The sequence below is a fragment of the Carassius carassius genome, chromosome 33 (assembly GCF_963082965.1).
Source record: "Carassius carassius chromosome 33, fCarCar2.1, whole genome shotgun sequence".
NCBI lineage: Eukaryota > Metazoa > Chordata > Actinopteri > Cypriniformes > Cyprinidae > Carassius > Carassius carassius.
In genome coordinates, this window is record NC_081787.1 from 889,447 (window position 1) to 912,063 (window position 22,617).

General features: G+C 36.6%; 3 protein-coding genes across 3 annotated transcripts; 1 reads left to right on the top strand and 2 right to left on the bottom strand.

Moving 5' to 3' along the window:
* Positions 1 to 631: 631 nt before the first annotated feature.
* Positions 632 to 4,874, bottom strand: LOC132114175 (neuronal acetylcholine receptor subunit alpha-9-II). Its single transcript, XM_059522289.1, has 5 exons — positions 4,742 to 4,874; positions 4,232 to 4,386; positions 3,910 to 4,090; positions 2,344 to 2,695; positions 632 to 1,231 (listed from the first exon to the last, which is right to left on the bottom strand). The coding sequence occupies exons 1-5, from the start codon at positions 4,835 to 4,837 to the stop codon at positions 678 to 680; spliced, it is 1,338 nt and encodes a 445-aa protein (XP_059378272.1). The 5' UTR covers positions 4,838 to 4,874; the 3' UTR covers positions 632 to 677.
* A 3,618-nt stretch (positions 4,875 to 8,492) lies between these two features.
* ube2ka (ubiquitin-conjugating enzyme E2Ka (UBC1 homolog, yeast)) lies at positions 8,493 to 14,515 on the bottom strand. Its single transcript, XM_059522290.1, has 7 exons — positions 14,379 to 14,515; positions 12,441 to 12,534; positions 11,306 to 11,364; positions 10,086 to 10,168; positions 9,915 to 10,014; positions 9,081 to 9,209; positions 8,493 to 8,868 (listed from the first exon to the last, which is right to left on the bottom strand). Exons 1-7 carry the CDS (start codon positions 14,448 to 14,450, stop codon positions 8,794 to 8,796), a joined length of 612 nt encoding a protein of 203 aa, XP_059378273.1. The 5' UTR covers positions 14,451 to 14,515; the 3' UTR covers positions 8,493 to 8,793.
* A 5,583-nt stretch (positions 14,516 to 20,098) lies between these two features.
* LOC132113467 (microfibril-associated glycoprotein 4-like) lies at positions 20,099 to 21,577 on the top strand. The gene is made up of 5 exons (XM_059521241.1): positions 20,099 to 20,104; positions 20,178 to 20,384; positions 20,585 to 20,681; positions 20,836 to 21,003; positions 21,207 to 21,577. The coding sequence occupies exons 1-5, from the start codon at positions 20,099 to 20,101 to the stop codon at positions 21,461 to 21,463; spliced, it is 735 nt and encodes a 244-aa protein (XP_059377224.1). The 3' UTR covers positions 21,464 to 21,577.
* Positions 21,578 to 22,617: the final 1,040 nt, after the last annotated feature.

Sequence of the window (22,617 nt, forward strand, 5' to 3'; positions counted from 1 at the left end):
AGTATACATTATAAAACATCCCCATCATGCAAGTCAAGTACAGTATATCGTCTATAAGCCTATTTCTCTTCATTTACACAGGTGTGTGAGAGACTCCTGTAATGAAGACGGGTCACAGCCTTCTAATGAAGAAAAGCGGATCTCTTATCAGAAAGATTGATATAACTGATGTGCTCATTGAGAGGCAAAAGTCTGCATTATTAATACTCAGATTATCTTACACACACACACACACACAAAGAGGCTCCAGCATGATGCATAATACATCACAATCCGTCTGACTCAAAAACAAAACGACTGTAGTTAGTAGTTAAAAAATAATAAGATCTTAACATTAAAAAGTTTTCTGCACTCAGTATTTTTATTTTGTCTTCCATTAAAAGTATAAGAATAGTTCACCCAAAAAAAAATATATCCACAAGTATGAAGAAACAAACTCATCCTAATCTCTGATGATCTGAGGGGGAGCACATTTTAAGTACATCTTTATTTCTGGGTGAACTGTCCCTTTAAAACAAGATGTGTTTATTTTAAAAGGAAAATGACTGGGTACGAACACAATTTTTTGCAGTGCGAATTTAAGGGATTTTATGGTGTCAGTAAAAAGTGGACAAAAACTCAGCAAAAATGAATATGTCAAATAGTCCAATTGAATATGACGCCTGTGCTCTCTCAGGTCAAGGTGCTTTCCCGATGATGAGGATGCTCATGAGGAAGACCATGATGAAAAATATCCACATGAAGATTCGGTCCATGACCTTGGCGACCTTCTTCCATTCGGCCACTTTCAGGCACGTGGCCTTTTGCTCGCGGAAGCAGCTTGCGATGTATTCGACATTCCGGACCAGCTTCGGGTCGCAGCCGAGAGTTCCGCTGTTGCCACGGCAACCGCAGTAAACGCAGGGGTCAAAGGTCAGCGTGAAGGCGGCTGGTTTGTCGTCGTCGGGACAGCAGGTGGGCGGAGCTCCTTTCGCTTTCTCTTTGGGATGGAGCTTCTTCTTGTGGTTCTGACTGTGGAAGGACTCGGCTTCCTCCATCTGTCCGAACGGACACGCGCAGCTCTCGCCAACCTCATAGACGAAGAAGATCTTGGACATGTAGTCGATGATGAGGACTTTGGCCCAGTTCGGCACCGGTTTGGCCTCGGCTCCACAGAAATGAATGTTCATGATGAAGATGGTTAAAGCAGTGGACGCTGTGACCATAGTCATCGTCGCTATGTAGTATTTACCTGACAGAGACATACGTCAATGTTTTTTTTTTTTTTTTGCTATATTTTGTCAGTGTTTAGAGTAGAAAACTAGAGAATTAAATCAGAATTCAAAATTAATATATAATTAAGAAATTAATGTATTAAATATGATGAAATATATTAACTAAATACAGATTTTTTGATACACTACGGTTCAAACGTTTGGGGTTAGTACGATTTTTTATGTATTTGAAAGAAGTCTCTTCTGCTTACTAAGGCTAAATAAAATGTTGAAATATTACTACAATTCAAAACAGCTGTTTTATATCTGAATATCTGTTCAAATGTAATTTATTTCTGTGATCAAAGCTGAATTATTAAGCAGAGAGTTGCGCTCCTTGATTCTGATTGGCTGAGCCACATTCAAAGCTGTTCTTAATAATGCTACAAAGTAACAAACACCTTTGTTTATATTTGTCTGTTGCTCGGCAACCAATTTTTTGCAACCACAACTGATTCCGAGGAGCTACATTGTTTACACTGTTTTTATTAATATCATTACACTTTATTTGCTCTGTTTTATTTTGTGAAACCTAATACGTGTATGGAATAAGTGTTTTATAAAAGCAATAATCCCAGTGAAGCCGTGGTTTACAGTGAATTTATAACAGCTAAGAGGGATTTAGTGTCTCAGCTTCACTTCATACCTAACAACGCCCCTTAGCTGTTATAAATTCTTCTTGGGGCTATAGTTTTATTTACAGCATCATTACTCCACTCTTCAGTGTCACGTGATCTTCACGAATCATTCTAATACAGTATGCTGATTTGCTCCTCAAGAAAACTTTCTGATTATTATCAATGTTGAAAACAGTTAATATTTTTGTGGAAACTGTGATGCATTTGATTTTTCAGGATTCACAGATGAATAGAAAAATCAAAAGAGCAGCATTTATTTGAAACAGAAATCTTTTGTAACATTATAAATGTCTTTACTGTCACTTTCGATCAGTTGAATGCAGCCTTGATGAATAAAAGTGTACATTTCTAAAAAAACATTACATTAAGTCTTACCCCCAAACTTTTGAATGGAAATGAATGAGGCATTTAAATTCTTCTTTGTGACATCACACACTAGTTGAGAGACTCACCGATCAGAGGAACGCTCTCGGAGGGAGGCATGCTCTCCGCGACCATCATCTGGAAGACGGTGAGCGCCAGCAGGACCGTGACGCCCAGCGAGACCTTCTCTCCCGAGTCGGCAGGGAGGTAGAAGCCCAGAGGAGCGAGGAAGGAGATGAGGAAGCAGGGCAGCAGCAGGTTAAAGATGTAGAAGGAGCTGCGTCTCTGCAGCAGGAGTGTATAGGTGATGTCGGGATACGGATCCGAGCAGCAGCCGTACATGATCACGTTCTTAGTGGCCGGCATTCCGTGACATTCCCACTCTACGTTCTCCACGAAGTCCGACAGGTCGCCACTGTCCATCCCCATGGTGATGTCCACCTGCAGGAGACAAATGGACATGTTAGAAAACAGAGAGTCTTGACTATTTCTGATTAACTTGATCCTGAAATGCAAAGTCAGCCTTCATTTCTAATCGGGTGAATCTTGGCCAACCAACTGGACTAGACCATATCTTCTGAACACTAGGTGGCACTGTCTTCAAACTTTTCAGGCTCCTTCAGGACACAAAGACAATCATTTCCACCAAATTTTGTGCCAATACATCAAAGTGTTAAATCCTTAAAGGAACAGTTTACCTTAAACTAAAAATCTCACTTTCAGGCCATCGAGGATCAGGATGAGTTTGTTTTTTTCATCAGATTTCTAGAAATGTAGCACTGCATCAGTGTCTCATCAATGGATGCTCTGCAGTGAATGGGTGCCGTCAGAATGAGAGTCTGATAAAAACATCACAATAATCCACAGCACTAGAGTTCATCAGTAAACATCTTGTGAAGACAAAAGCTGAAACAAATCCAGCATTAAGATTTTTTCTTACTGAAATACAAGTCCGTAATCCATAATAACTCTTCCTCCAGTGAAAAAGTGCATCTGCTGTTGTCTCTCACATCAAAATCCAGACACATATTTGTTTAGAGCTGTTTAAATGCTGCTTGATCCATGCAGATTTCTCTCCTGATTCAGACTAGAACACTTTTTCATTTTTTCCATCTGAAAAAAGTCGTATTGATATTACCTTAGAAGTTAAAGAAAAACAGTAGAAAACTTCATGTGATGCAATGTCACACTTCTCCAAATCTGATGAAGAAACAAACTCATCCGAATCTTGGATGGCCTGAGGGTGAACACATTTCCATTTCTGGTCCAACTTTTTCTTTTTAAGTCTAGTTTTCTCAGATTAGACAGCTAACCAAAATATGTATATTTTCCAAATATTACATTTAAGCTGCAGAAACTTTAAAATCTCCAGTATTTACATGATTTTTTTGGTGCATTTTATTTCAACATTATTTAAAGGTTATCATCATATAACAGAAAATTTGTTTTCAACTATTTGTTGAGATGCATATTTAATAGTTTTATTGTTAAATATGTATAAAATACGGCCTTTTAAGGAAAAGTCTACATAAAATGAAAACAATGTCATAGTTTACACAGCCTTCTGTTTGTCTTATTATTTGTTTTGTTGTAACTGATATGTTATGAATGTCTTTAATGGCATGCTCATTGTTGAAGAGATGTGGTGTGTATACCTGGTTTCCATTGTAGGTCCACGAGCCGAAGGTCAGGTTGCACTGCTGGCTGTCGAAGGGAAAGTAGGAAACATCCACCACACAGGAGCTCTTAGTGATGGCCGGAGCGTCCCACGTGATCTCACCGTTATACCGCAGAACCACGTTAGTGTCCACCGGCCCGGAGAAGTCATCATCCGCCCTGACAGAAAGAGAGTACAGAGAGTCACTGCTCATTCCTCCTGGAGCTGTGGAGAGACGTCAGATGAAGAAGATCATGTGAGTGTGTGTGTGTGTGTGTGTGTGTGTGTGTGTGTGTGTGTGTGTGAACGTACGGGCGTACTTGTTATACAGCACCAGATCCGGCCTCCACACGAGGCTGCTGGGAATCCGGATCACCTCCAGACCATCGTACTCCTCTTTACTCCACTTCAGATGGGCGTCGTACCACGTCTGTCTGATCCACAGATACGCGATTAACACCTGGTTCCTCTCGTCCTACACACACACACACACACACACTTATTATTGGGCACACAAACAGGTCAGAATTTACTTTCACTTTCTCATTCTTGAATTTATCGGTTTATGTGACAGAGGGGTGTGTGCGTAGAATACATGTGTGTGTTACACCGAGTTAGAAGAAGAAAACCAGTCATGACATCATCCATGTGATATATCCATGTCTCTCTCTCTCACTCTCTCTTTCTGTCTCCGTGTCTCTTGTCGGCATCTAATATCAACAGCAGTCTGTGTCTCTGCTCAGCTGACCTTTAGTAACATCATATAAGGCTACAGACATAGTGTGTGTGTTTGTGTGTGTGTGTGTGTGTGTGTGTGTGCATGAACTGACCATGTCTTTGATCTGAGACAGTGTGACCTGCAGTGTGACGTTGAGGGATTTGTCCGTGTCATCCACCGGTCGCAGAGCACTGGAGTAATTCTCCATCAGATCATTCAAGAGCTTGTGTGCGAATCGACCCTGAGAACAATGAGCCACTGAACACACACACACACACACACACACACATTAGAAATACCTCCAGATGATGTACACAAGATATTCTTTGACCATTCAATAAAAAAAAAAAAAAAAAGTCCAATAAAATTGTCACATTTCAGATCAAAAGTTTTTTCATATGTGTGAACATATAATACATTTTAGTACAATTCAGCAAAGAACGTGCTTTATAATGTTCAAAAAAATTCAACATTGCATATAATATTAATATATAAATACATATAACAATTATATACAAAATTAAACATTAGCATTATTAATCTAGTTCTGATCTTTATTCCATCCACATATGCATTTAGCGTAAACTGTAAAATTGAAAATTTATTTTCTTGTCTCTGAAATATATTTTTAAATAGATTTAGTTTTTAAATTAAATATATGTTCCATTTCAAAACTATTTTTCATTGAGCTTCATTGTGTACAAGCCATATTTAGAATAAATGTGAGGGTTCTTCCAGTAACATTAACATAACTTTCATTCAAAGTTATTTGATCTTTAATAATCTTCTCAAAATGTTATCACAAAACATTATTATAGTTGGACGTTTGTCTGTTTTTTAAATTTTACTATTTTTACAGAACGTTCAAAAGTAGCATCACCATACAAATGATTAAATGGAATGTTCATTTAACGTTCATTTTAAAAAATCGAACGTTCAGAAAACGTTTAGAGAACGTTCTTAGAACGTATTTTCATTATCTCGTAACAACCTATTATTTAATGATCTATTACATTGGTTAACCATAACCGAGACAGTTTGGAATTAATATTAGTGTATAATCTGGTGAGAATATATAAATATGAATGTCAATGTCTCACCTCCAAACAGCAATAACGCAGAGAAGAAGAGCGTCTCCATCCAGCGCCGCGTCCTCTCCATCACCCCGATCGCAGCTCATCCGCCTCAGGCAGGACAGCGAGGATCTTCATCGAGCATAACGATAATCCCGCTCGGTTCTGGCCCGTTACACGCAGGCGTCCCGGACACTGGAGCTCCGGGTGTCGCGTTGCGCGACGAGTAACTGGACGCGCCGCTATTGAGCTGTCAATCATGCGCGCAACAGGTGGGCGCGCGGACAGGTAACGGAGCTGATGCGGGGATGGAGACGGAAATGACACCTTTATCATTACATAGTGTCCTGAAGTGACACGGGAGCGAAATGCAATCTGGGTCATTAGTCTCGTGCGGTTTTGGCACCGGGTTGAGTTATAGATGTGAAAAGCGCGCGCGTTAGTCCCGCCGTGAGATCTGGATGAGGGTCACACGATCAGGAGACGGAGTTTATCCGTCCTTTCAGCACCAAGATACGCATCGAGCCAACAGAAACACGACAAAACGGAGGAAACCCGAGAGGCATGATCGGTCTGGACTGAAACCAGAAGACAGGAGCAGCACAAACACATCAGCACCCTGCCATCTGTGAAGAGACTGTACAGGTGCTGAGGGATAGCAATCAATCAATACATACATGTCCAAACATATTATCACTGTGATACCGTGTCTGAAAATATCATAGTACATTTAAATTGCCTGCAAATAATACTTTAACTGTAAAACGGACACAAAAAAGACTAATTTTAATGCTAGAGAGAGAGAGAGAGAGAGAGAGAGAGATTAATTTTTATGAGTAACACAAACACATTCATATTGGTTTTGGTCAAATTTGACAATAAATTTCAAAACACAAACAACCATTTTTTACATTACTGAAAAAAGTAATTTAAATGGTAAAAGACTAAAAATGCTAAATAAATAAATAAATAATAATAATAAAGTTCATTAGTTACCTGCAATGTATTTCTTTGTGAAAATTACTTGGCATTTCTGAGTGAAAACTTTTAAAATCTTTTTAACTGTATGGTAATAAAACAAAATATTCATATATATACAATTTTTAAACATTATATTAGTTAATATACATTACATATTTTTTACCGTAAATTTCAGCCCTCCTCTTTTTTAATGAATTTAACAGATTATTTTGGAAACACTTTAGAATAAGGTTCCATTAGTTAACTAACATTAACAAAGATTAATAAATACTGTAATAAATATATTGTTCATGTTAATTAACACATTAACATTAACTAATGGAACCTTATTCTACAGTGTTACTGATTCTTTTATTTATTGGTTACTTGAACTTTGCATAAAAAAAAACAGTAGCCTACTTAACAAAACCAAAATCAGTTCATCTTTCACTCTAATTATAATGTAATGTAACTTATAGTGTTACTGCTCTTATAGATACATTTTTTCATATTTGTATCCATTGCACTGTAGTTTCTTCTTCAGTTCTAATAACATCTCTCTCTCTCTCTATATATATATATATATGAAGCCGTTATCTTTCTGCATTATTATATACTGTACTCATTATGTACTATACACTCTCAGAAGCTGCAGTCAAAACACAGATCATCCAAACATCACATGCTCAGCCATGAAACTGGTGTTTATTTCACTATTCCACAAAGCAATAATAAATAAAGGCATTGCCACATTGCTTTAATTTATACAGATTTGAATAGCTTTATTTACAGATGAACTCTGGTCTTTCATGTATCTTTTGAGTTTATAAATGCAACCCTAATGTTTTCCAGATAAAAGGGCCAATGATTTTAGCGGGAGGGAGAACGACCACCGTTCTGATTGGACATGTGCATGAGGGGGCGGGGCTAGAGTCAGACTGCTGGACCAATCTGAGGGAGATGATGAAGATGATTATTAAAGACAGAGAAAAAAGGCACAAACAAAGGAAAAGAGAGGGGATAATGTCATTTTACTCACTCTCATGTTGTTTCAAACCTATGGAAGCCTGTTTCCGCCACGGAATATAAAAATGATTATTTATATAAAAAGGTAATTGTGACTTTTTATCTCACAATTCTCACTTTTTCCTCACAAATCGGTGTTTGTATCACACAATTTATACCTTTTATTTTTCTCAGAATCGCAAGAAATAAACTTGTAGTTCTGAGTATTAGTCAGAATTGTGAGTCAAAAGCTAAGAACTGTGAAATATACACTCAGAATTATGAGACAAACTCAGAATTGCAACATAAAAACTCAGAATTTATAGGGAAAAAGTCAGAATTGTAAGAGAAAAATTAAGAATTGTGAGATATAAACTAGGAATTCTTGGACACTAATTCAAAATTATGAGACAAACTCAGAATTATGGGACTAACACAAAATTCTGAAGAAAAAAGCCAGAATTGTGAGATATAAACTAGGAATTCTTGGACAAAAATCCAGAATTATGAGACAGAATTTCAGAATTGAAAAATAAAAACTTTGAATTAACAGGGGAAAAAAGTCAGAATTATGAGACAAACAGCATTTTGAGACATAAACTCAGAATTATGGGACATAAATTCAAAATTCAAGGAAAAAAAGATAGAATTGTAAGATATAAACTAGGAATTCTGGAACACAAATTCAGAATTAAAAACTCAAACTCTGACTTATGAGATAGAAGCTCAGAATTGCAACATAAATTCAGAGAAAAACTCAGGATTGTGGAATATAAATTGCAAGAGAAAATAAATTCTGGCTTTTGTTTACAGAACTATTTATTTGGTGGAAACAAGCTTCCACACCATTCTGCATTATACAAGGAAAGCGGGTGGAGGCCAAATCACCAGCCAGTTCCTTATATAAAGAGCGGCGTGAACATTCAGCTAAACGTCTTCTGCTGAAGAAATGAAGTCAGATAAGTTTAAAACAACATAAAGATGATGGCATTCTCAGTATGAGATGAACTTATCCAAACAGAGGAATGGGAAAAGATGACAGAAAGATGAAGGTAGTGTGAGCTGAGGAGGAGGAGATTGAGGCTGGGATTGTGTGAGATAAGGTGCTTGGTCCCTCAGGCTGGACTCAGTTGCTAAGCAAGAGTTCTGTCGCCGTCTCCTCGTCCCAGGATTTCGACGACAACGCCACGATTACTGCGTTCTGAGGAGAAGAAAAGATCCAGACGTCAGTGATTCTGAGCGGAGGAAACATCACATCACAATCACAGGCTGCGTCACTTTGCCTCATGCTGCTCCAATTAGCAGAAATTTTGGTGCATCTTTAATGTATAAAATATGAGATAAAAAGTCACATATTTTTATGAAACAAGCTTCTATACAAATGCACTGTAAATATGCGTGTATATTACTCACTTGATCAAAGCCCATGGCACAGAGCTTGTCTATTTTGCGAGTGTATTCTGGGCTGGAGACAGGAGCTCCTGCGTAAACATGCGACCAGAGTCGAGCCGTCTGTTTGAACATCTCTGGGTTCTGTTTATACTGCCAGACAGGAAGTACAGAATGGTAAAAGACTCAAAACATGCTATTTACATTAGCTAGTAATTATTTCTATAGTTGTCATCCTTTTTTCTAGCAGACAACTTTCTGAATGTCATTCATACATATGAAACTATTATGGTATTTAGGCTACATGTTTTTAAAATAAGTCTTTTCTGCTCACCAGAACTGCATTAATTTAATCAAAAATACAGTAATAATTTGAAATATTATTGAAATTCAAAACGTCTGTTTTCTGTGTGAATCTGTGTTAAAGTGTAATTTATTTCTGTGATGCTCCGCTGTATTTTCAGCATCATTCCTCCAGTCTTCAGTGTCACATGATCTTCAGAAATCATGAAAATATGATGATTTACTGCTCGAGAAACAATTTTTATCATTATTAATGTTGACAACAGTCGTGCTGCACAATATTTTTGTGGAAACTCTGATGCATTTTATTTTTCTGGATTTATAGATCAATAGAAAGTTCAAAAAAACAACATTTGTTTGAAGAAAAATTTCTAACATTATTAATGTCTTTACTGTCACTTTTGATCAATTTGATATGTGCTTGCTTAATATTTATTAAAATAAAAAAATTAATAAAAAATTAAATACTGACCCCAGACTTTTCGAACAGTGTACACACTACAGGAATGCCATTTTTCCACCAGTTTTTGTTGCACATTTCCCCAAAACATCTACCTGATTGGCAACTACAGCGTCCTGTGGGTCATCTGGTTCAGCGGCGGCCAGAAGAGCCTGTAGTGACAGTAAAACTGTTCGGAGGGTCATCGCCGCTGCCCTGAAACACACACAGCTTCAGCTCCAGCTCCAGCGCTCGCTGTTGTTCACTTCTCTACTGTGAGATCTTACCACTGGTCCTTCAGGATGTCCAAACATATGGCGCCTGTTACTGAGCTGATGTTGGGATGCCAGATCTTTGTTATAAACCGAACCTGGAAAACATCAGTGGTGTGAAGAAACAGTGCAGTAATTATTCTGTGAGTGAAAGTTAAAAGACATGTTAGTCAAAGTAGAGGTGAAACTCACGATTCAATTCAGAGAATCACAATGTGAGTACAAACATAATTCTTAATTCATCAAAATCATAAATGACCAACGATTTTGGTGAGTTTTGTTTTTAAAAATTGGGATTCCAGACATTCATGTCACCTATCATTCATTGTTATAGATAACAAAAACTATAACCATAAAATATATATATATTTTTTTGTTAGTAAAAATGAAATAAAAATAAAATATTTATTTTATTTCAGCTAGTTGCCAAGGCAATATCTCTTATTTTCATTTAGTTTAACTTGATGTACTAAAATGAACTAAAATTTATAAATATTATTTTTCTAACTATATAGACATATAGACATATATATATATATATATATATATATATATATATATATATATATATATATATAAATAATAAATTAATAAAATTGAAAAACACACACAAAAAAAACCTAAAGCAATATTTCTAAATTTTCATTTAGTTTAACTTGATGTACTAAAATGAATAAAACAAAATAAAATAAATAGAACAAATTAAAAAAACAATATATTTAAAAAAAATAATGAAATTTACGGGAAAAAAGGAAATATTTCTCATTTAAGTTCAGTTTAACTTGATGCACTAAAATAACTAAAACTAAAATTAATTAATATATTTTTTTTTTTACAAAAAAAAAAAAAACTAAGTAAATATTTATAATTTTAGAGATAAAAAAAATGACAAAAACTAACAAATGAAAGTGAAACAAAAAATATAAAAATAAAATACACCATTCAAAACGTTAACTAAAACTATATGACTGATACTGACATAACACTGGCCTAAAGTGTAATATACATAATATATAAAGTGTTTTCCCATAGATGTTGTGAAATCAACCTTGTTCAGCCTGTTTGTCTTCGGCAACTGAACTGATACGAAGGGTCCTGCATGTGTATATTTGCACAAACACACAGCTGCTAGTCAACAGTACTCTGATATCACAAATCATGTAAACACGGCCTCAGAAGTTTCTAAGCAAGGGTCTGTAACAGCAGATCAACCTCATCATGGTCTCGTTACTCACCTTTGGTGGATTAAATGGATATGTATCTGGAATTTTAATTTCTAGTTGATATCTGCCTCCTACAAAACAAGAAAAGATAGAAAGTCATGCAAAAGTAGAAAATAGAAAAGCATTTATTCAGTGCATTTTCTCAATTCTGACAATTGGCAAGCGTGGCATAATATTTCTGAAAAATAAACCTTTAAAAAGCATTTATTAAGTCCTGTATATATATTAGGGCTGGGCAAAAAATGGATTTAATCGATTTATCGATTTTGTTGTTTAAAACGGACTTTTCTGCGTTTCGTCCTTGTGCGTTACCGTAGCGCGATATGAGCCAGCCCCCGCCCCGCGTAACCATAGAGACAGTAAAAGAAGCGCGTAACACAGTCAAAACAACATGGCAGCGTGTAGCACTAGCAGAAAATTACTCCCAAAGAAAGGCACAAGTAATTACGTAATTTGGAACTGGTTTGGTTTTGATGCAGCAGAAAAAACACAGACGAAGCCTTGCTACAAAATATGTTTCAAGGCTGTTGCTACTGGAAGCAGTAGTACAACAAATCTTTTCCAGCACCTGAAGAATAAACATCGCGAAGAATGGGAGAAGTGCAGCTGGCTCCGTAGCGAAAACGGCTCCTCTAGCACACCCGCTAACGTTAAAAAGCAAACTACACTTCCTGAGAGCTTTACAAACTGTGTGCCTTATGATAAGAACGGAGCGCGATGGAAAGCGATTACAGAGGCGATCACGTTTTATATTGCCACAGACATGCTGCCAATTTATTCTGTCAAAAAGCGGTTGTGGACAGGCTCATCTTTCTTGCAAAAAATGTTTAGAATGAGCATGCACAATGTTTCAGAGATCTAACAAGCACGTGTTTTGTTGTTATAGATAAAAGTTTACATTTGTTCACTCTTTGAGCAGGCTATATGTCTGCCACAGGCATGTTTCATTTTTTATATTCACACTATACTGATAAGAGTTTATTTTTTTAATTGTAATGTTATATGTTACAAAATTTGTAATTATCTGATTTCTTGAACAGAAAATTTAAGCTACTGTGAAGTTGTTGCACTTTTGCATCTTTGCAATCAGAAACTGTATTCCAGATCTAAGATAAAGAAGTGTTCAGAACAACATCTTTTCTCTGACCTTCATAAGGCGTGTCTGGCGGTCCTGCGATCTCCCCCTTCAGTTCTGTGAAATTCTCATCCACTAAATCCACCTTGATTTGGTTTTTACTCGTCTGTGAAAATAAAATGTCAGGTCAACAAGAGACACCGTTTCCAAATATAAACCCATTCCACACAATTCAGCCAAACTAAGAGCAGAAAATGCCTAGAAAGTCTGGATTGGGTTTCCCTGATAGCACACGTACATCACAGAGACATCTATTTGATGTCTACAAGATGTATTTTTTTAGATCTGCAATACAGCTTCAGGAAGTTTCCTATCAGACGTCAAATAGACGTTTAGAATATGTCTTTAAGATGTTTATGATTTAGAATGGATATACAACTGACATCTTAAAGACCTCCATCAGATGTTTGCACAAAGCAGATGCTTTCAAGATCCTTGATAGCAAACGTACATCTCGGAGACGTCTATTTGACGTGTGCATTTACATCTGCAAGACGTATTTTTTACAGTGTTTGCTCATTTGCAATCCGTCTATAGGACATTTCCTTTTAGACGTCAAATAGATGTCTATAAGATGTTTATGATTTGGAATGTAGTAAAACTGTCTGTAAGACGTTTGTAGACAGCAGATGCTTTCCAGAGCAAGAGATCTTTAACAGACAACTTGGAGATCTATGTGTGCTATCTGGGATGAAGCCATCTTCATCAGACATCTTGCAGATGTACGTGTGCCATTTCATCAAGGTTGGGAAATCTAAAATTCAAGGTTAAAGTTTGGAAAAATGGAAAAACCCAACCAAATTAAATCCAAAACCCCAAAGCTAAAACTACCAACGTTACCCAAATAGCACACAAACATCTGCAAGATGTCTGATAAAGATGGCTTGATCTGGAAAGCATCTGCTGTGTACAGACATCTGATAGATATATTTAAGATATCAGTTTTACATTCATTCTAAACCATAAACATCTGACTTCTTCTAAACATCTATTTGACATTTGATAGGTAACGTCTTACAGATTTTTGTATTTTTTGACACTTTATTTGTGGGTGAAAGCTGTTTCACTGACAGCTTACTTCAATATGTTATACCCAATTTTACAGCTATAATTTGAGTTTAATAAATGCTTAATGAAGATTATGCTAAATTCAATTAATCTGTGCTGAAGTTTTAATGTTAAAAGTTTCAGACAACTCTCAACACACACATTAGTACTTTATCACACGTATTCTTCACAGTACAAACATTAATCAGGTGATTTTAATGAAAATGCGTGTTTGTACAATCATAATTCTTATTTTTATCGCCGATGCTACACTATACTATCAGACCACAACCTCGATAAAACTACAATAACAGTTCAGAAACCCTTCAACCTAACATAGACTAACCCAAATATTAACCGTCGTGAGTCTGAAAATAGTATTTAAATGACAAATGTTATGTTTTAGGAGTAAATGTGTGTGTTTATGAAGCACTAGCTGGCCTTCAGTTAACGTTAGCATGCGGCTAATCACACTCTCACACACAGGCCTTTATTAAAAACAACACAAACACACAAGAATACACAACACATCGATGTATTAGCACAATAAGCACTCTGAAATCGATTAAATAAGCACATTTGAAGCTCAAAGATGTGATGTGATTCTTTTCGCCGGGTTTTGGACTCGTTTAGCAATGCGATTCGGCCTGGACGGGACAAACATCCCACAGTATTCCCCAAAACACCCATCTGACAGATCCAGCACACATTAAACTGCATTATCTCAATGCACGAGCCGAGTCACCGCCGCAGCGGGGACGATCCGGATCAGCCGCATGTGTGTGTGTGATTCACAGCTGATCTGTCCGTCATCTAGATGCATTAAATGCACGTGCGTGAGTCATAAAGCATGATTGACAGCTGGCATGTGAAACGCACACGCGTGTGTCTGTTTAAACGCACCTCTTCGCTTTTCAGGACCTCTTTAAACTCCCGTTTGATCCGCTGGACCGCGATGTTGGCCATGCTGTTCATACACACACACACACACACACACACACACACACACACACACACACACACACACACACACACACACACACACAGCTCATTCACCAACACAACTCTCTATCTCTCTCTCTCTCTCTCTCTCTCTCTCTCTCTCTCTCTCTCTCTCTCTCTCTCTCTGTCTGTGTGTGTGTGTGTGTGTGCCTATGGTATGTGCTCGCGCAATATGGGACAGTTTATGGACGTGTAACTATACCAGAATTAGCTCCTGATCATCGTGCACAACCTTATGTATTGCATTTATGCCCTTTGCTCACTTAATGCATTCCCATATTAATTTTTCATGCAATGAAAAATGTAACATTTAAATTATTATTATTTTTTGTATGTAATTTAATTGGTTGGAGCAAATGTCCATAAATTGGTTTTCCCATTCTATACAATGTATCTATAGATTGCATAACATTTACATATTAATGTGTTCTTGTGGCAAACCATAGTGAAAAAGAAGTGTAATAAAAGGAGTAATAACTTGGGATAAGAATATCTCGTTTGATCTATAATTTTTTCTTGTGTTTCCCCAAAATGCCTGATTAACAGCCGTTTGTCCTCTATAGAGGACATCTATGAAATTTATTCCCTGCTTCATAACAAAAAATTCATATTCTGATTTGAAAACCCTTCACATTTTTCGGAGATGTTTATTTTATTTTCCAGATTTAAGTGCTAAACTGGATCATTCTCTCAATATCAGTCATATTTAAAGACCAAAGAGAGAAACATTTATGATGATCTCAGAACAGAACATCATCTAGATTTAAAACTTTGAAATGAACTCCCTAAAATATAATGTCCTCTAGAGAGGACAAAAGCTTGGCTTATAAAAGACATTAATTTCATAGCATTATGCAATTGTTGTATAAATGCATTTCTGCCACATTTGAGCTGAGTAAATAAACGTCAGATTTTGTTGATGCTGATTACATTTTATTGGTAACATCCTCTTTGTTCAGTTAACAGGGAACATTCTTACAACCTTCATTAATGTTTTTAAAAAAAAATATATAAATGTTAGGACAAAACACTCTTAAAGTAATGTTTATGTTACATTCTTATAATTTTATTAATGTTTAATGTTCTCGTCACACTGAGAGATTGCTTTAAGATCAACATTCTCCGAACATCCTGATGTTATTTTTACTTCTGAGAAATACTTTTTGTAACATTTCAAAACTACATTCCTACAATGATTTTTATAACCAATTTTTTTGCAAGACAGTTTCAGTTTCTAAACTTCTACACCAGACTCAGTGAAACATTTCTAAAATTGCTCTGTACACAGATGCAGTTTCTGATTCTCTAGAATGCCATTGCATAAGATTTATTCTTATAGAAATGACTAGAACAGCCAGACACGTTAACAGAAAGTGGTGAGCAAATGCTTTTAGACATATTTTATAATAAATGATGCCAGTAGCTGTAGACAGATACACAGATAAGACCATTAAACTGACTGATTAGGATTTAAACCTGACATTATTTCACTGTTGCAAGAGACTGCACAGGTTTAGGGCTCTCGTTAGGTCTGTTGTGTTAATAACATATTTTCAACAGTTAATTCTGACAAAAATGTCAAAATTTCAAGACACTAGAAGAATTTCAAAACACGTGTTATGAAAAAGTGGAGTCATTGTTGTGCTTCAGGTTCATCATGCCTGCGATCAAGCGATGGTAAGCCTATCTTGATCATTTTTCAGTGAGTCATGGGTCAGCTGTTACTGAAGGAGAAGCTGGATCATTTCGTTTTGTTTTGTACCCGCTCAAATCATTGGCATCTTTAGAAAACTTTAGTAATTAGTATGTAAGCAGCAGAGATAGAGCATATATCATACAGTTTAATGATTGGAAATGAGCAGTAACCTAACAAAAGAAATTGCACTATTATAAAAACATGAAATACTTACTCAGAATTTACCCAGCTAACAGGAACATTCTGGTTTTCACAAAAGGTTTTCACAAAGTTATGAACAAACATTCATCCTGTGGCTCCTGTGGTAAGTCGCTTTAAATAAAAGCATCTGCTAAATGCTTAAAGAAATATAATACAATGTTTAATTATAGTTGTCTGATCTTTAATAAGAATAAAATAATATAAGAATAATAATAAGAATAAAAAGAATATAAGAATAAAAAACCACAATATTTTTTTTGAGATATTTAAGAAACATGCTAAGTTAACATACATATTTACACTATATTGTATATAAGCCTATACCTGGCAATTTACTTGGCCATATAACTATATACTGTATGTATTTCAAATCCATTTCTAGCTTACACTTAAAAAAATGCTGGGTTGTTTCAACCCAACTTTGGGTCAAATATTGGGTTACAACAGCTACAGTAGGTTATTGCATATTTGACCTAAATTTAGGTTGAAACAACCCAGCATTTTTTAGAGTGTAACCTCACACATTATCATTGAGCAATATATGGGCTCCATATATATGTGTTAAACATTGCAGTTTGGATGCTTTCACAGTGAATAGACTGGTTGTGTATGTGTTAAACTGACCCTCAAAATTTGAGCAGAAGTGAGATATTTCGCAGGCAAATCTGCAGTTGTCCCGTGGAATTTGGCTATTTTTAAACTGATGCCACAGAGTTGTTTTCTGTTTGATATTTTTACTAATAACTATATTTAATTACACATAGCAATTTTATAACACACTTCTGTATAAGGTACCATATAGGACACCTAGATCAGGGGGCATCGGGTGGTGGGAATGCAATCTGCAACCACATGCAGACGCTCACAAAAGCATGCATTCCCTTTCATATATGCACTGTTTTTTCACTTTCTCTTATGTTTTTGAAATCAGTCATGGTCAGCAGGTGAAGAGTAAGGGTAAGTCGTTTTGTGGGGCAAGGCCCACAAATGTCCCACTTGGCACCGTCAAACCGTATGTTAGACCCTATACCATCTAAGCTCCTAAAAGAGGTTCATCCAGAAGTCATAGATCCTCTTCTGACTATTATTAATTCCTCATTGTCATTAGGATATGTCCCCAAAACCTTCAAACTGGCTGTTATTAAGCCTCTCATCAAAAAACCATAACTTGACCCCAAAGAACTAGTTAATTATAGACCAATCTCGAATCTCCCTTTTCTGTCCAAGATACTAGAAAAGGTGGTATCCTCACAATTATATTCCTTCTTAGAGAAAAATGGTATATGTGAGGATTTCCAGTCAGGAAAGACCATATCATAGTACTGAGACTGCTCTCCTTAGAGTTACAAATGATCTGCTCTTATCATCTGATCGTTGGTGTATCTCTCTATTAGTTTTATTGGATCTTAGTGCTGCGTTCAAGACTATTGACCACAACATTCTTTTGCATAGACTTGAACACTTTGTTGGCATTAATGGAAGTGCATTAGCATGGTTTAAATCGTACTTATATGACCGCCATCAGTTTATAGCAGTGAATAAAGATGTATCCTATCGATCACAAGTGCAGTATGGAGTACCTCAAGGCTCAGTACTAGGGCCGCTACTCTTCATGCTTTATATGTTACCCTTGGGAGATATCATCAGGAAACATGGTGTTAGCTTTCACTGTTATGCTGATGATACTCAGCTCTATATTTCTTCGCGGCCCGGTGAAACACACCAATTTGAAAAACTAATGGATTGCATAGTCGATATAAAAAACTGGATGACGAGTAATTTCTTACTGCTAAATTCTGAAAAAACAGAGGTGTTAATTATAGGAGCTAAAAACTCTGCTTGTAATAACATTGAACACTGTCTTAGACTTGATAGTTGCTCTGTCAATTCTTCATCATCAGTTAGGAACTTAGGTGTAATATTTGATCGCAATCTTTCCTTGGAAAGCCACGTTTGCAGCATTTGTAAAAATGCCTTTTTCCATCTCAAAAATATATCTAAACTACGGCCTATGCTCTCAATGTCAAATGCAGAAATGTTAATCCATGCATTTATGACCTCAAGGTTAGATTATTGTAATGCTTTATTGGGTGGTTGTTCTGCACGCTTAGTAAACAAACTACAGCTAGTCCAAAATGCAGCAGCAAGAGTTCTTACTAGAACCAGGAAGTATGACCATATTAGCCCGGTCCTGTCAACACTGCACTGGCTCCCTATCAAGCAGCGTATAGATTTTAAAATATTGCTTATTACTTATAAAGCCCTGAATGGTTAAGCAGTAGCACCTCAGTATTTGAATGAGCTCCTTTTACATTATAATCATCCACGCCCACTGCGTTCTCAAAACTCAGGCAATTTGATAATACCTAGAATATCAAAATCAACTGCGGACGGCAGATCCTTTTCCTATTTAGCGTCTAAACTCTGGAATAACCTACCTAACATTGTTCGGGAGGCAGACACACTCTTGCAGTTTAAATCTAGATTAAAGACCCATCTCTTTAACCTGGCTTACACATAACATACTAATATGCTTTTACTATCCAAATCCGTTAAAGGATTTTTAGGCTGCATTAATTAGGTAAACCGGAACCGGGAACACTTCCCATGACACCTGATGTACTTGCTACATCATGAGAAGAATGGCATCTACGCTAATATTTGTCTGTTTCTCTCTTGTTCCGAGGTCACCGTAGTCACCAGATCCAGTCTGTGTCCAGATCAGAGGGTCACTGCAGTCACCCGGATCCAGTATGTATCCAGACCAGATGCTGGATCAGCACCTAGAAAGGACCTCTACATCCCTGAAAGACAGCGGAGACCAGGACAACTAGAGCCCCAGATACAGATCCCCTGTAAAGACCTTGTCTCAGAGGAGCACCAGGACAAGACCACAGGAAACAGATGATTCTTCTGCACAATCTGACTTTGCTGCAGCCTGGAATTGAACTACTGGTTTCGTCTGGTCAGAGGAGAACTGGCCCCCCAACTGAGTCTGGTTTCTCCCAAGGTTTTTTTCTCCATTCTGTCACCGATGGAGTTTCGGTTCCTTGCCGCTGTCGCCTCTGGCTTGCTTAGTTTGGGGACACTTCATCCACAGCGATATCGTTGACTTGATTGCAAATAAATGCACAAACACTATTTAACTGAACAGAGATGAACTGCCTTTAACTGTCATTTTGCATTATTGACACACTGTTTTCCTAATGAATGTTGTTCAGTTGCTTAACGCAATGTATTTTGTTTAAAGCGCTATATAAATAAAGGTGACTTGACTTGACTGCAGTGGTGTTCAATGGAAGTCACAAACATTAGCAATGTTGTTTGTTGCAATCAATGTTGAAATAAATGCCCTTTTCAGTTCCTCTGATGATGATAAAGCAGGTTGCCAAATGAACAAAAACTTGTCCTTTTATGGCATCGAACCTATAACTGTCCTATGAAGATTGAAGGCTTTTTTTTTTTTGCTTTTTTAAATGCCAGATAAAGAGGATGGTGATGATCAGAAAGATGCTCAAAGACAAATCCATCGCCTGAACATTCTTTAGATTCTCTGCTCTTACGGTGAGTTTGATATCTGATCATTTTGTAAATATTGTTTCTTTCTTCAGAAAAAAGAAATGACAGAATGCATGTTCATGTTCTATCAAAATGATATTGTCTGAACTTTATTTCAGGTGCACCTGATCCTCTGAGCTAAACGTCTGAAGTGATGATTACAAACATGATTGTGAGTTTCTGAATGTGAGTGTTATTTTGTTAGACGTTGAACTGGATTCAGATCTTGAGTTTGTGTCTCTCAGGTGTTGCTGTGTTTGTCTGCGCTGTTTCCCTTGTTGATGGGCATTGAAGATGGCAAATCCAATTGTGTTCTTGCGAAAGACTGCTCTGATGTTTATGCATGCGGATACAGTACCAGTGGCATGTACATCGTCTCCTCAGCAGATGGACCACTGCGGATCTACTGTGAGATGGTCTCTGGCGGAGAAAACGACCAAGGACAGTGGGCAGTATGCATTTCAATGTTTTTTTATCTCGCAAAAGGATTCACTCCAGTGTGATTCACCCCTCTTTTTCAAATAGTCGCTCTGGTCTTTTATTTGTACTTTTTATTGAAAGCACACTACAGAATTTACATTTGTTGCAAAACAAAGCTTGTAAGATGAATAATGATTGTGTGAAAATGATGAATGATTTCTGAATGTTTCAGGTGATTCTCAGGCGGATTAACGGCGAGGTTAATTTCTTTAGGCCTTGGAAGAGTTATAAATGGGGATTCGGTAATAAAGCCGGTGAATACTGGCTGGGTGAGTGTTTTTCCGACGTTCAGGAGATAAAAAGTAAACATAGATAAAGACTAAACAATCATAGACAAAGATATTTAATCAGGAATGCACTATAAATGCAGATTATGTTTGTTATGAAAGTTATTGAATCGGTTTAAATGCATGTTTTTAACAGGTTTAGAGTTGCTTAACCAGCTGACGCGCAAAAACAAGTATAAACTCAGAGTGGATTTGGAGGACTTTGATGGGAAGAAGGCTTACGCTCTGTACAACTCTTTCTCTGTGGGCTCTGAGGCTGATGGGTACAAACTGCAAGTGAGCGGCTTTGTAGATGGAGGAGCAGGTGAAACAAACCACAGACGTTTCATTTTCCATTTTCCAAATGTGTGACTATAATAAAGAATTTAAGCAAATGAAATTTTAGTTTTAAAAGGATTTATAAACCATAATGATTAAAACCTAATACAAAAAAAAAAAAAAATACATCTAATATTTTAGATGTCCAGTTAAACATGCCTCTATAATGAAAGTTCCTGATTTCTGCAGGTGATTCTTTGAGTTATCATAATGGAATGAAGTTCTCCACCTTTGACAAAGACCAAGACCTTTCAGGAGGCAACTGCGCTTTGAAATACTATCAAGGAGGATTTTGGTACAACCAATGTTATCGCACAAACCCCACTGGTCACTATCTGTGGGAGAAAGGTAATAGAGTGACAAATATTGGGGCCACCTGGTACCACTGGAAGAATAGCTGGGATTCTCTGAAGTCCATCACCATGAAGATCAGACGTGTGAAATAGAGAAGGTTTTCTTTCCTTTATATGTGCTTCACAAACCTTAATGGTTCACTGCAACTTGTGCACATCCATAACTTTTATGCATGCATGATTTTATTAAAACATGGTGACAAACAATTCCCTTCACTTTTGATTATGAAAAATATTCTAAAACGTCAAGAAACCCCACATGTGAAATAGTTTCTCTCAAGTTGTCTTGCATATAAATACATACAGCATATAAGAATTTGAGAAGGTCCTATAAAATGCCCCATCCTCTTAAATAAAAATATGTTGAAACTGGGTTCACGACTTTCCTACATGCTTTTATGCACTGCAGCAGCTGAAAAACTTGATCAAATAAATATTTTATTATTGTTGTTATTTTTATTAACCAACTAAACTGATGAAGTAAATATGAAAATATTTACATACAGGCATTTTAATGTTTACATATGTAATTGCACATATTTTCAGTTAACCACAGAACTGTTTCGTCAGAATAAATCTCACAAATTATGATATTCATATCAAATGACAAAATAAAAAATTGATTAGGGAATTGTTATGCTATCATTCACATAAAGCCCAATTCGAGTACCTTATTGCTTTCATAAAACAATTACCACACAATACAAACATAAAAGCCAAAAATATATATATATTTTAAAAAATTACTTTAAGTAAAATAAATGCTATCCTTCCGCTAGAAAAACAGTTCCTGGGTCATTGTTTATTTGTACTGGCAGGTTCGCAACAGTTGAAATAAACATTAAACACCAATAAATCATAAGCACAGCACTAAAAACCCTTTAGAGACCCGGAAAGACTGAGAAGGCAAGGGAAGATCTAGACATTTGCTGAGACTTGCATCGTTTTCAAGCAGAATCAGAGAACAGAAGACTCATAGAATCACGCTGGCATTTGTAAATGAAGCATTTATCATGCAAAAAAAAAAAAAAATGTTACAATAAACCTCCTAGTCAAAGCCTATTTTTGCATTCTACCAAACTACAGTATATGGGTTCTATGGGTTCAAACCAAAAATGGTTCTTCTGCAAACCCCCCCAGTCAGAACCTTTATTTTTATTGCAAATCTGTGATGATTTGGCAATGCGCATAAATTATTTATAGTCCACAGGTGTGCAATTAACCATTAATCAACCAGTGTAAAGGAG

Excerpts from the sequence above, each read along its gene's own strand:
- ube2ka (XM_059522290.1), bottom strand. The coding sequence starts at position 14,450 with ATGAACAGCATGGCCAACATCGCGGTCCAGCGGATCAAACGGGAGTTT. Across the intron at positions 10,015-10,085 it reads GACATCCTGAAGGACCAGTG|GGCAGCGGCGATGACCCTCC; the intron begins GTAAGATCTCAC and ends TGTGTGTTTCAG. Across the intron at positions 9,210-9,914 it reads ACGCTGTAGTTGCCAATCAG|TATAAACAGAACCCAGAGAT; the intron begins GTAGATGTTTTG and ends CCTGTCTGGCAG.
- LOC132114175 (XM_059522289.1), bottom strand. The coding sequence starts at position 4,837 with ATGGAGAATTACTCCAGTGCTCTGCGACCGGTGGATGACACGGACAAA. Across the intron at positions 4,091-4,231 it reads GATCTGGTGCTGTATAACAA|GGCGGATGATGACTTCTCCG; the intron begins GTACGCCCGTAC and ends TCTTTCTGTCAG. Across the intron at positions 1,232-2,343 it reads CGAGAGCGTTCCTCTGATCG|GTAAATACTACATAGCGACG; the intron begins GTGAGTCTCTCA and ends TGTCTCTGTCAG.
- LOC132113467 (XM_059521241.1), top strand. Across the intron at positions 20,385-20,584 it reads ACGACCAAGGACAGTGGGCA|GTGATTCTCAGGCGGATTAA; the intron begins GTATGCATTTCA and ends TGAATGTTTCAG. Across the intron at positions 21,004-21,206 it reads CTTTGTAGATGGAGGAGCAG|GTGATTCTTTGAGTTATCAT; the intron begins GTGAAACAAACC and ends TGATTTCTGCAG.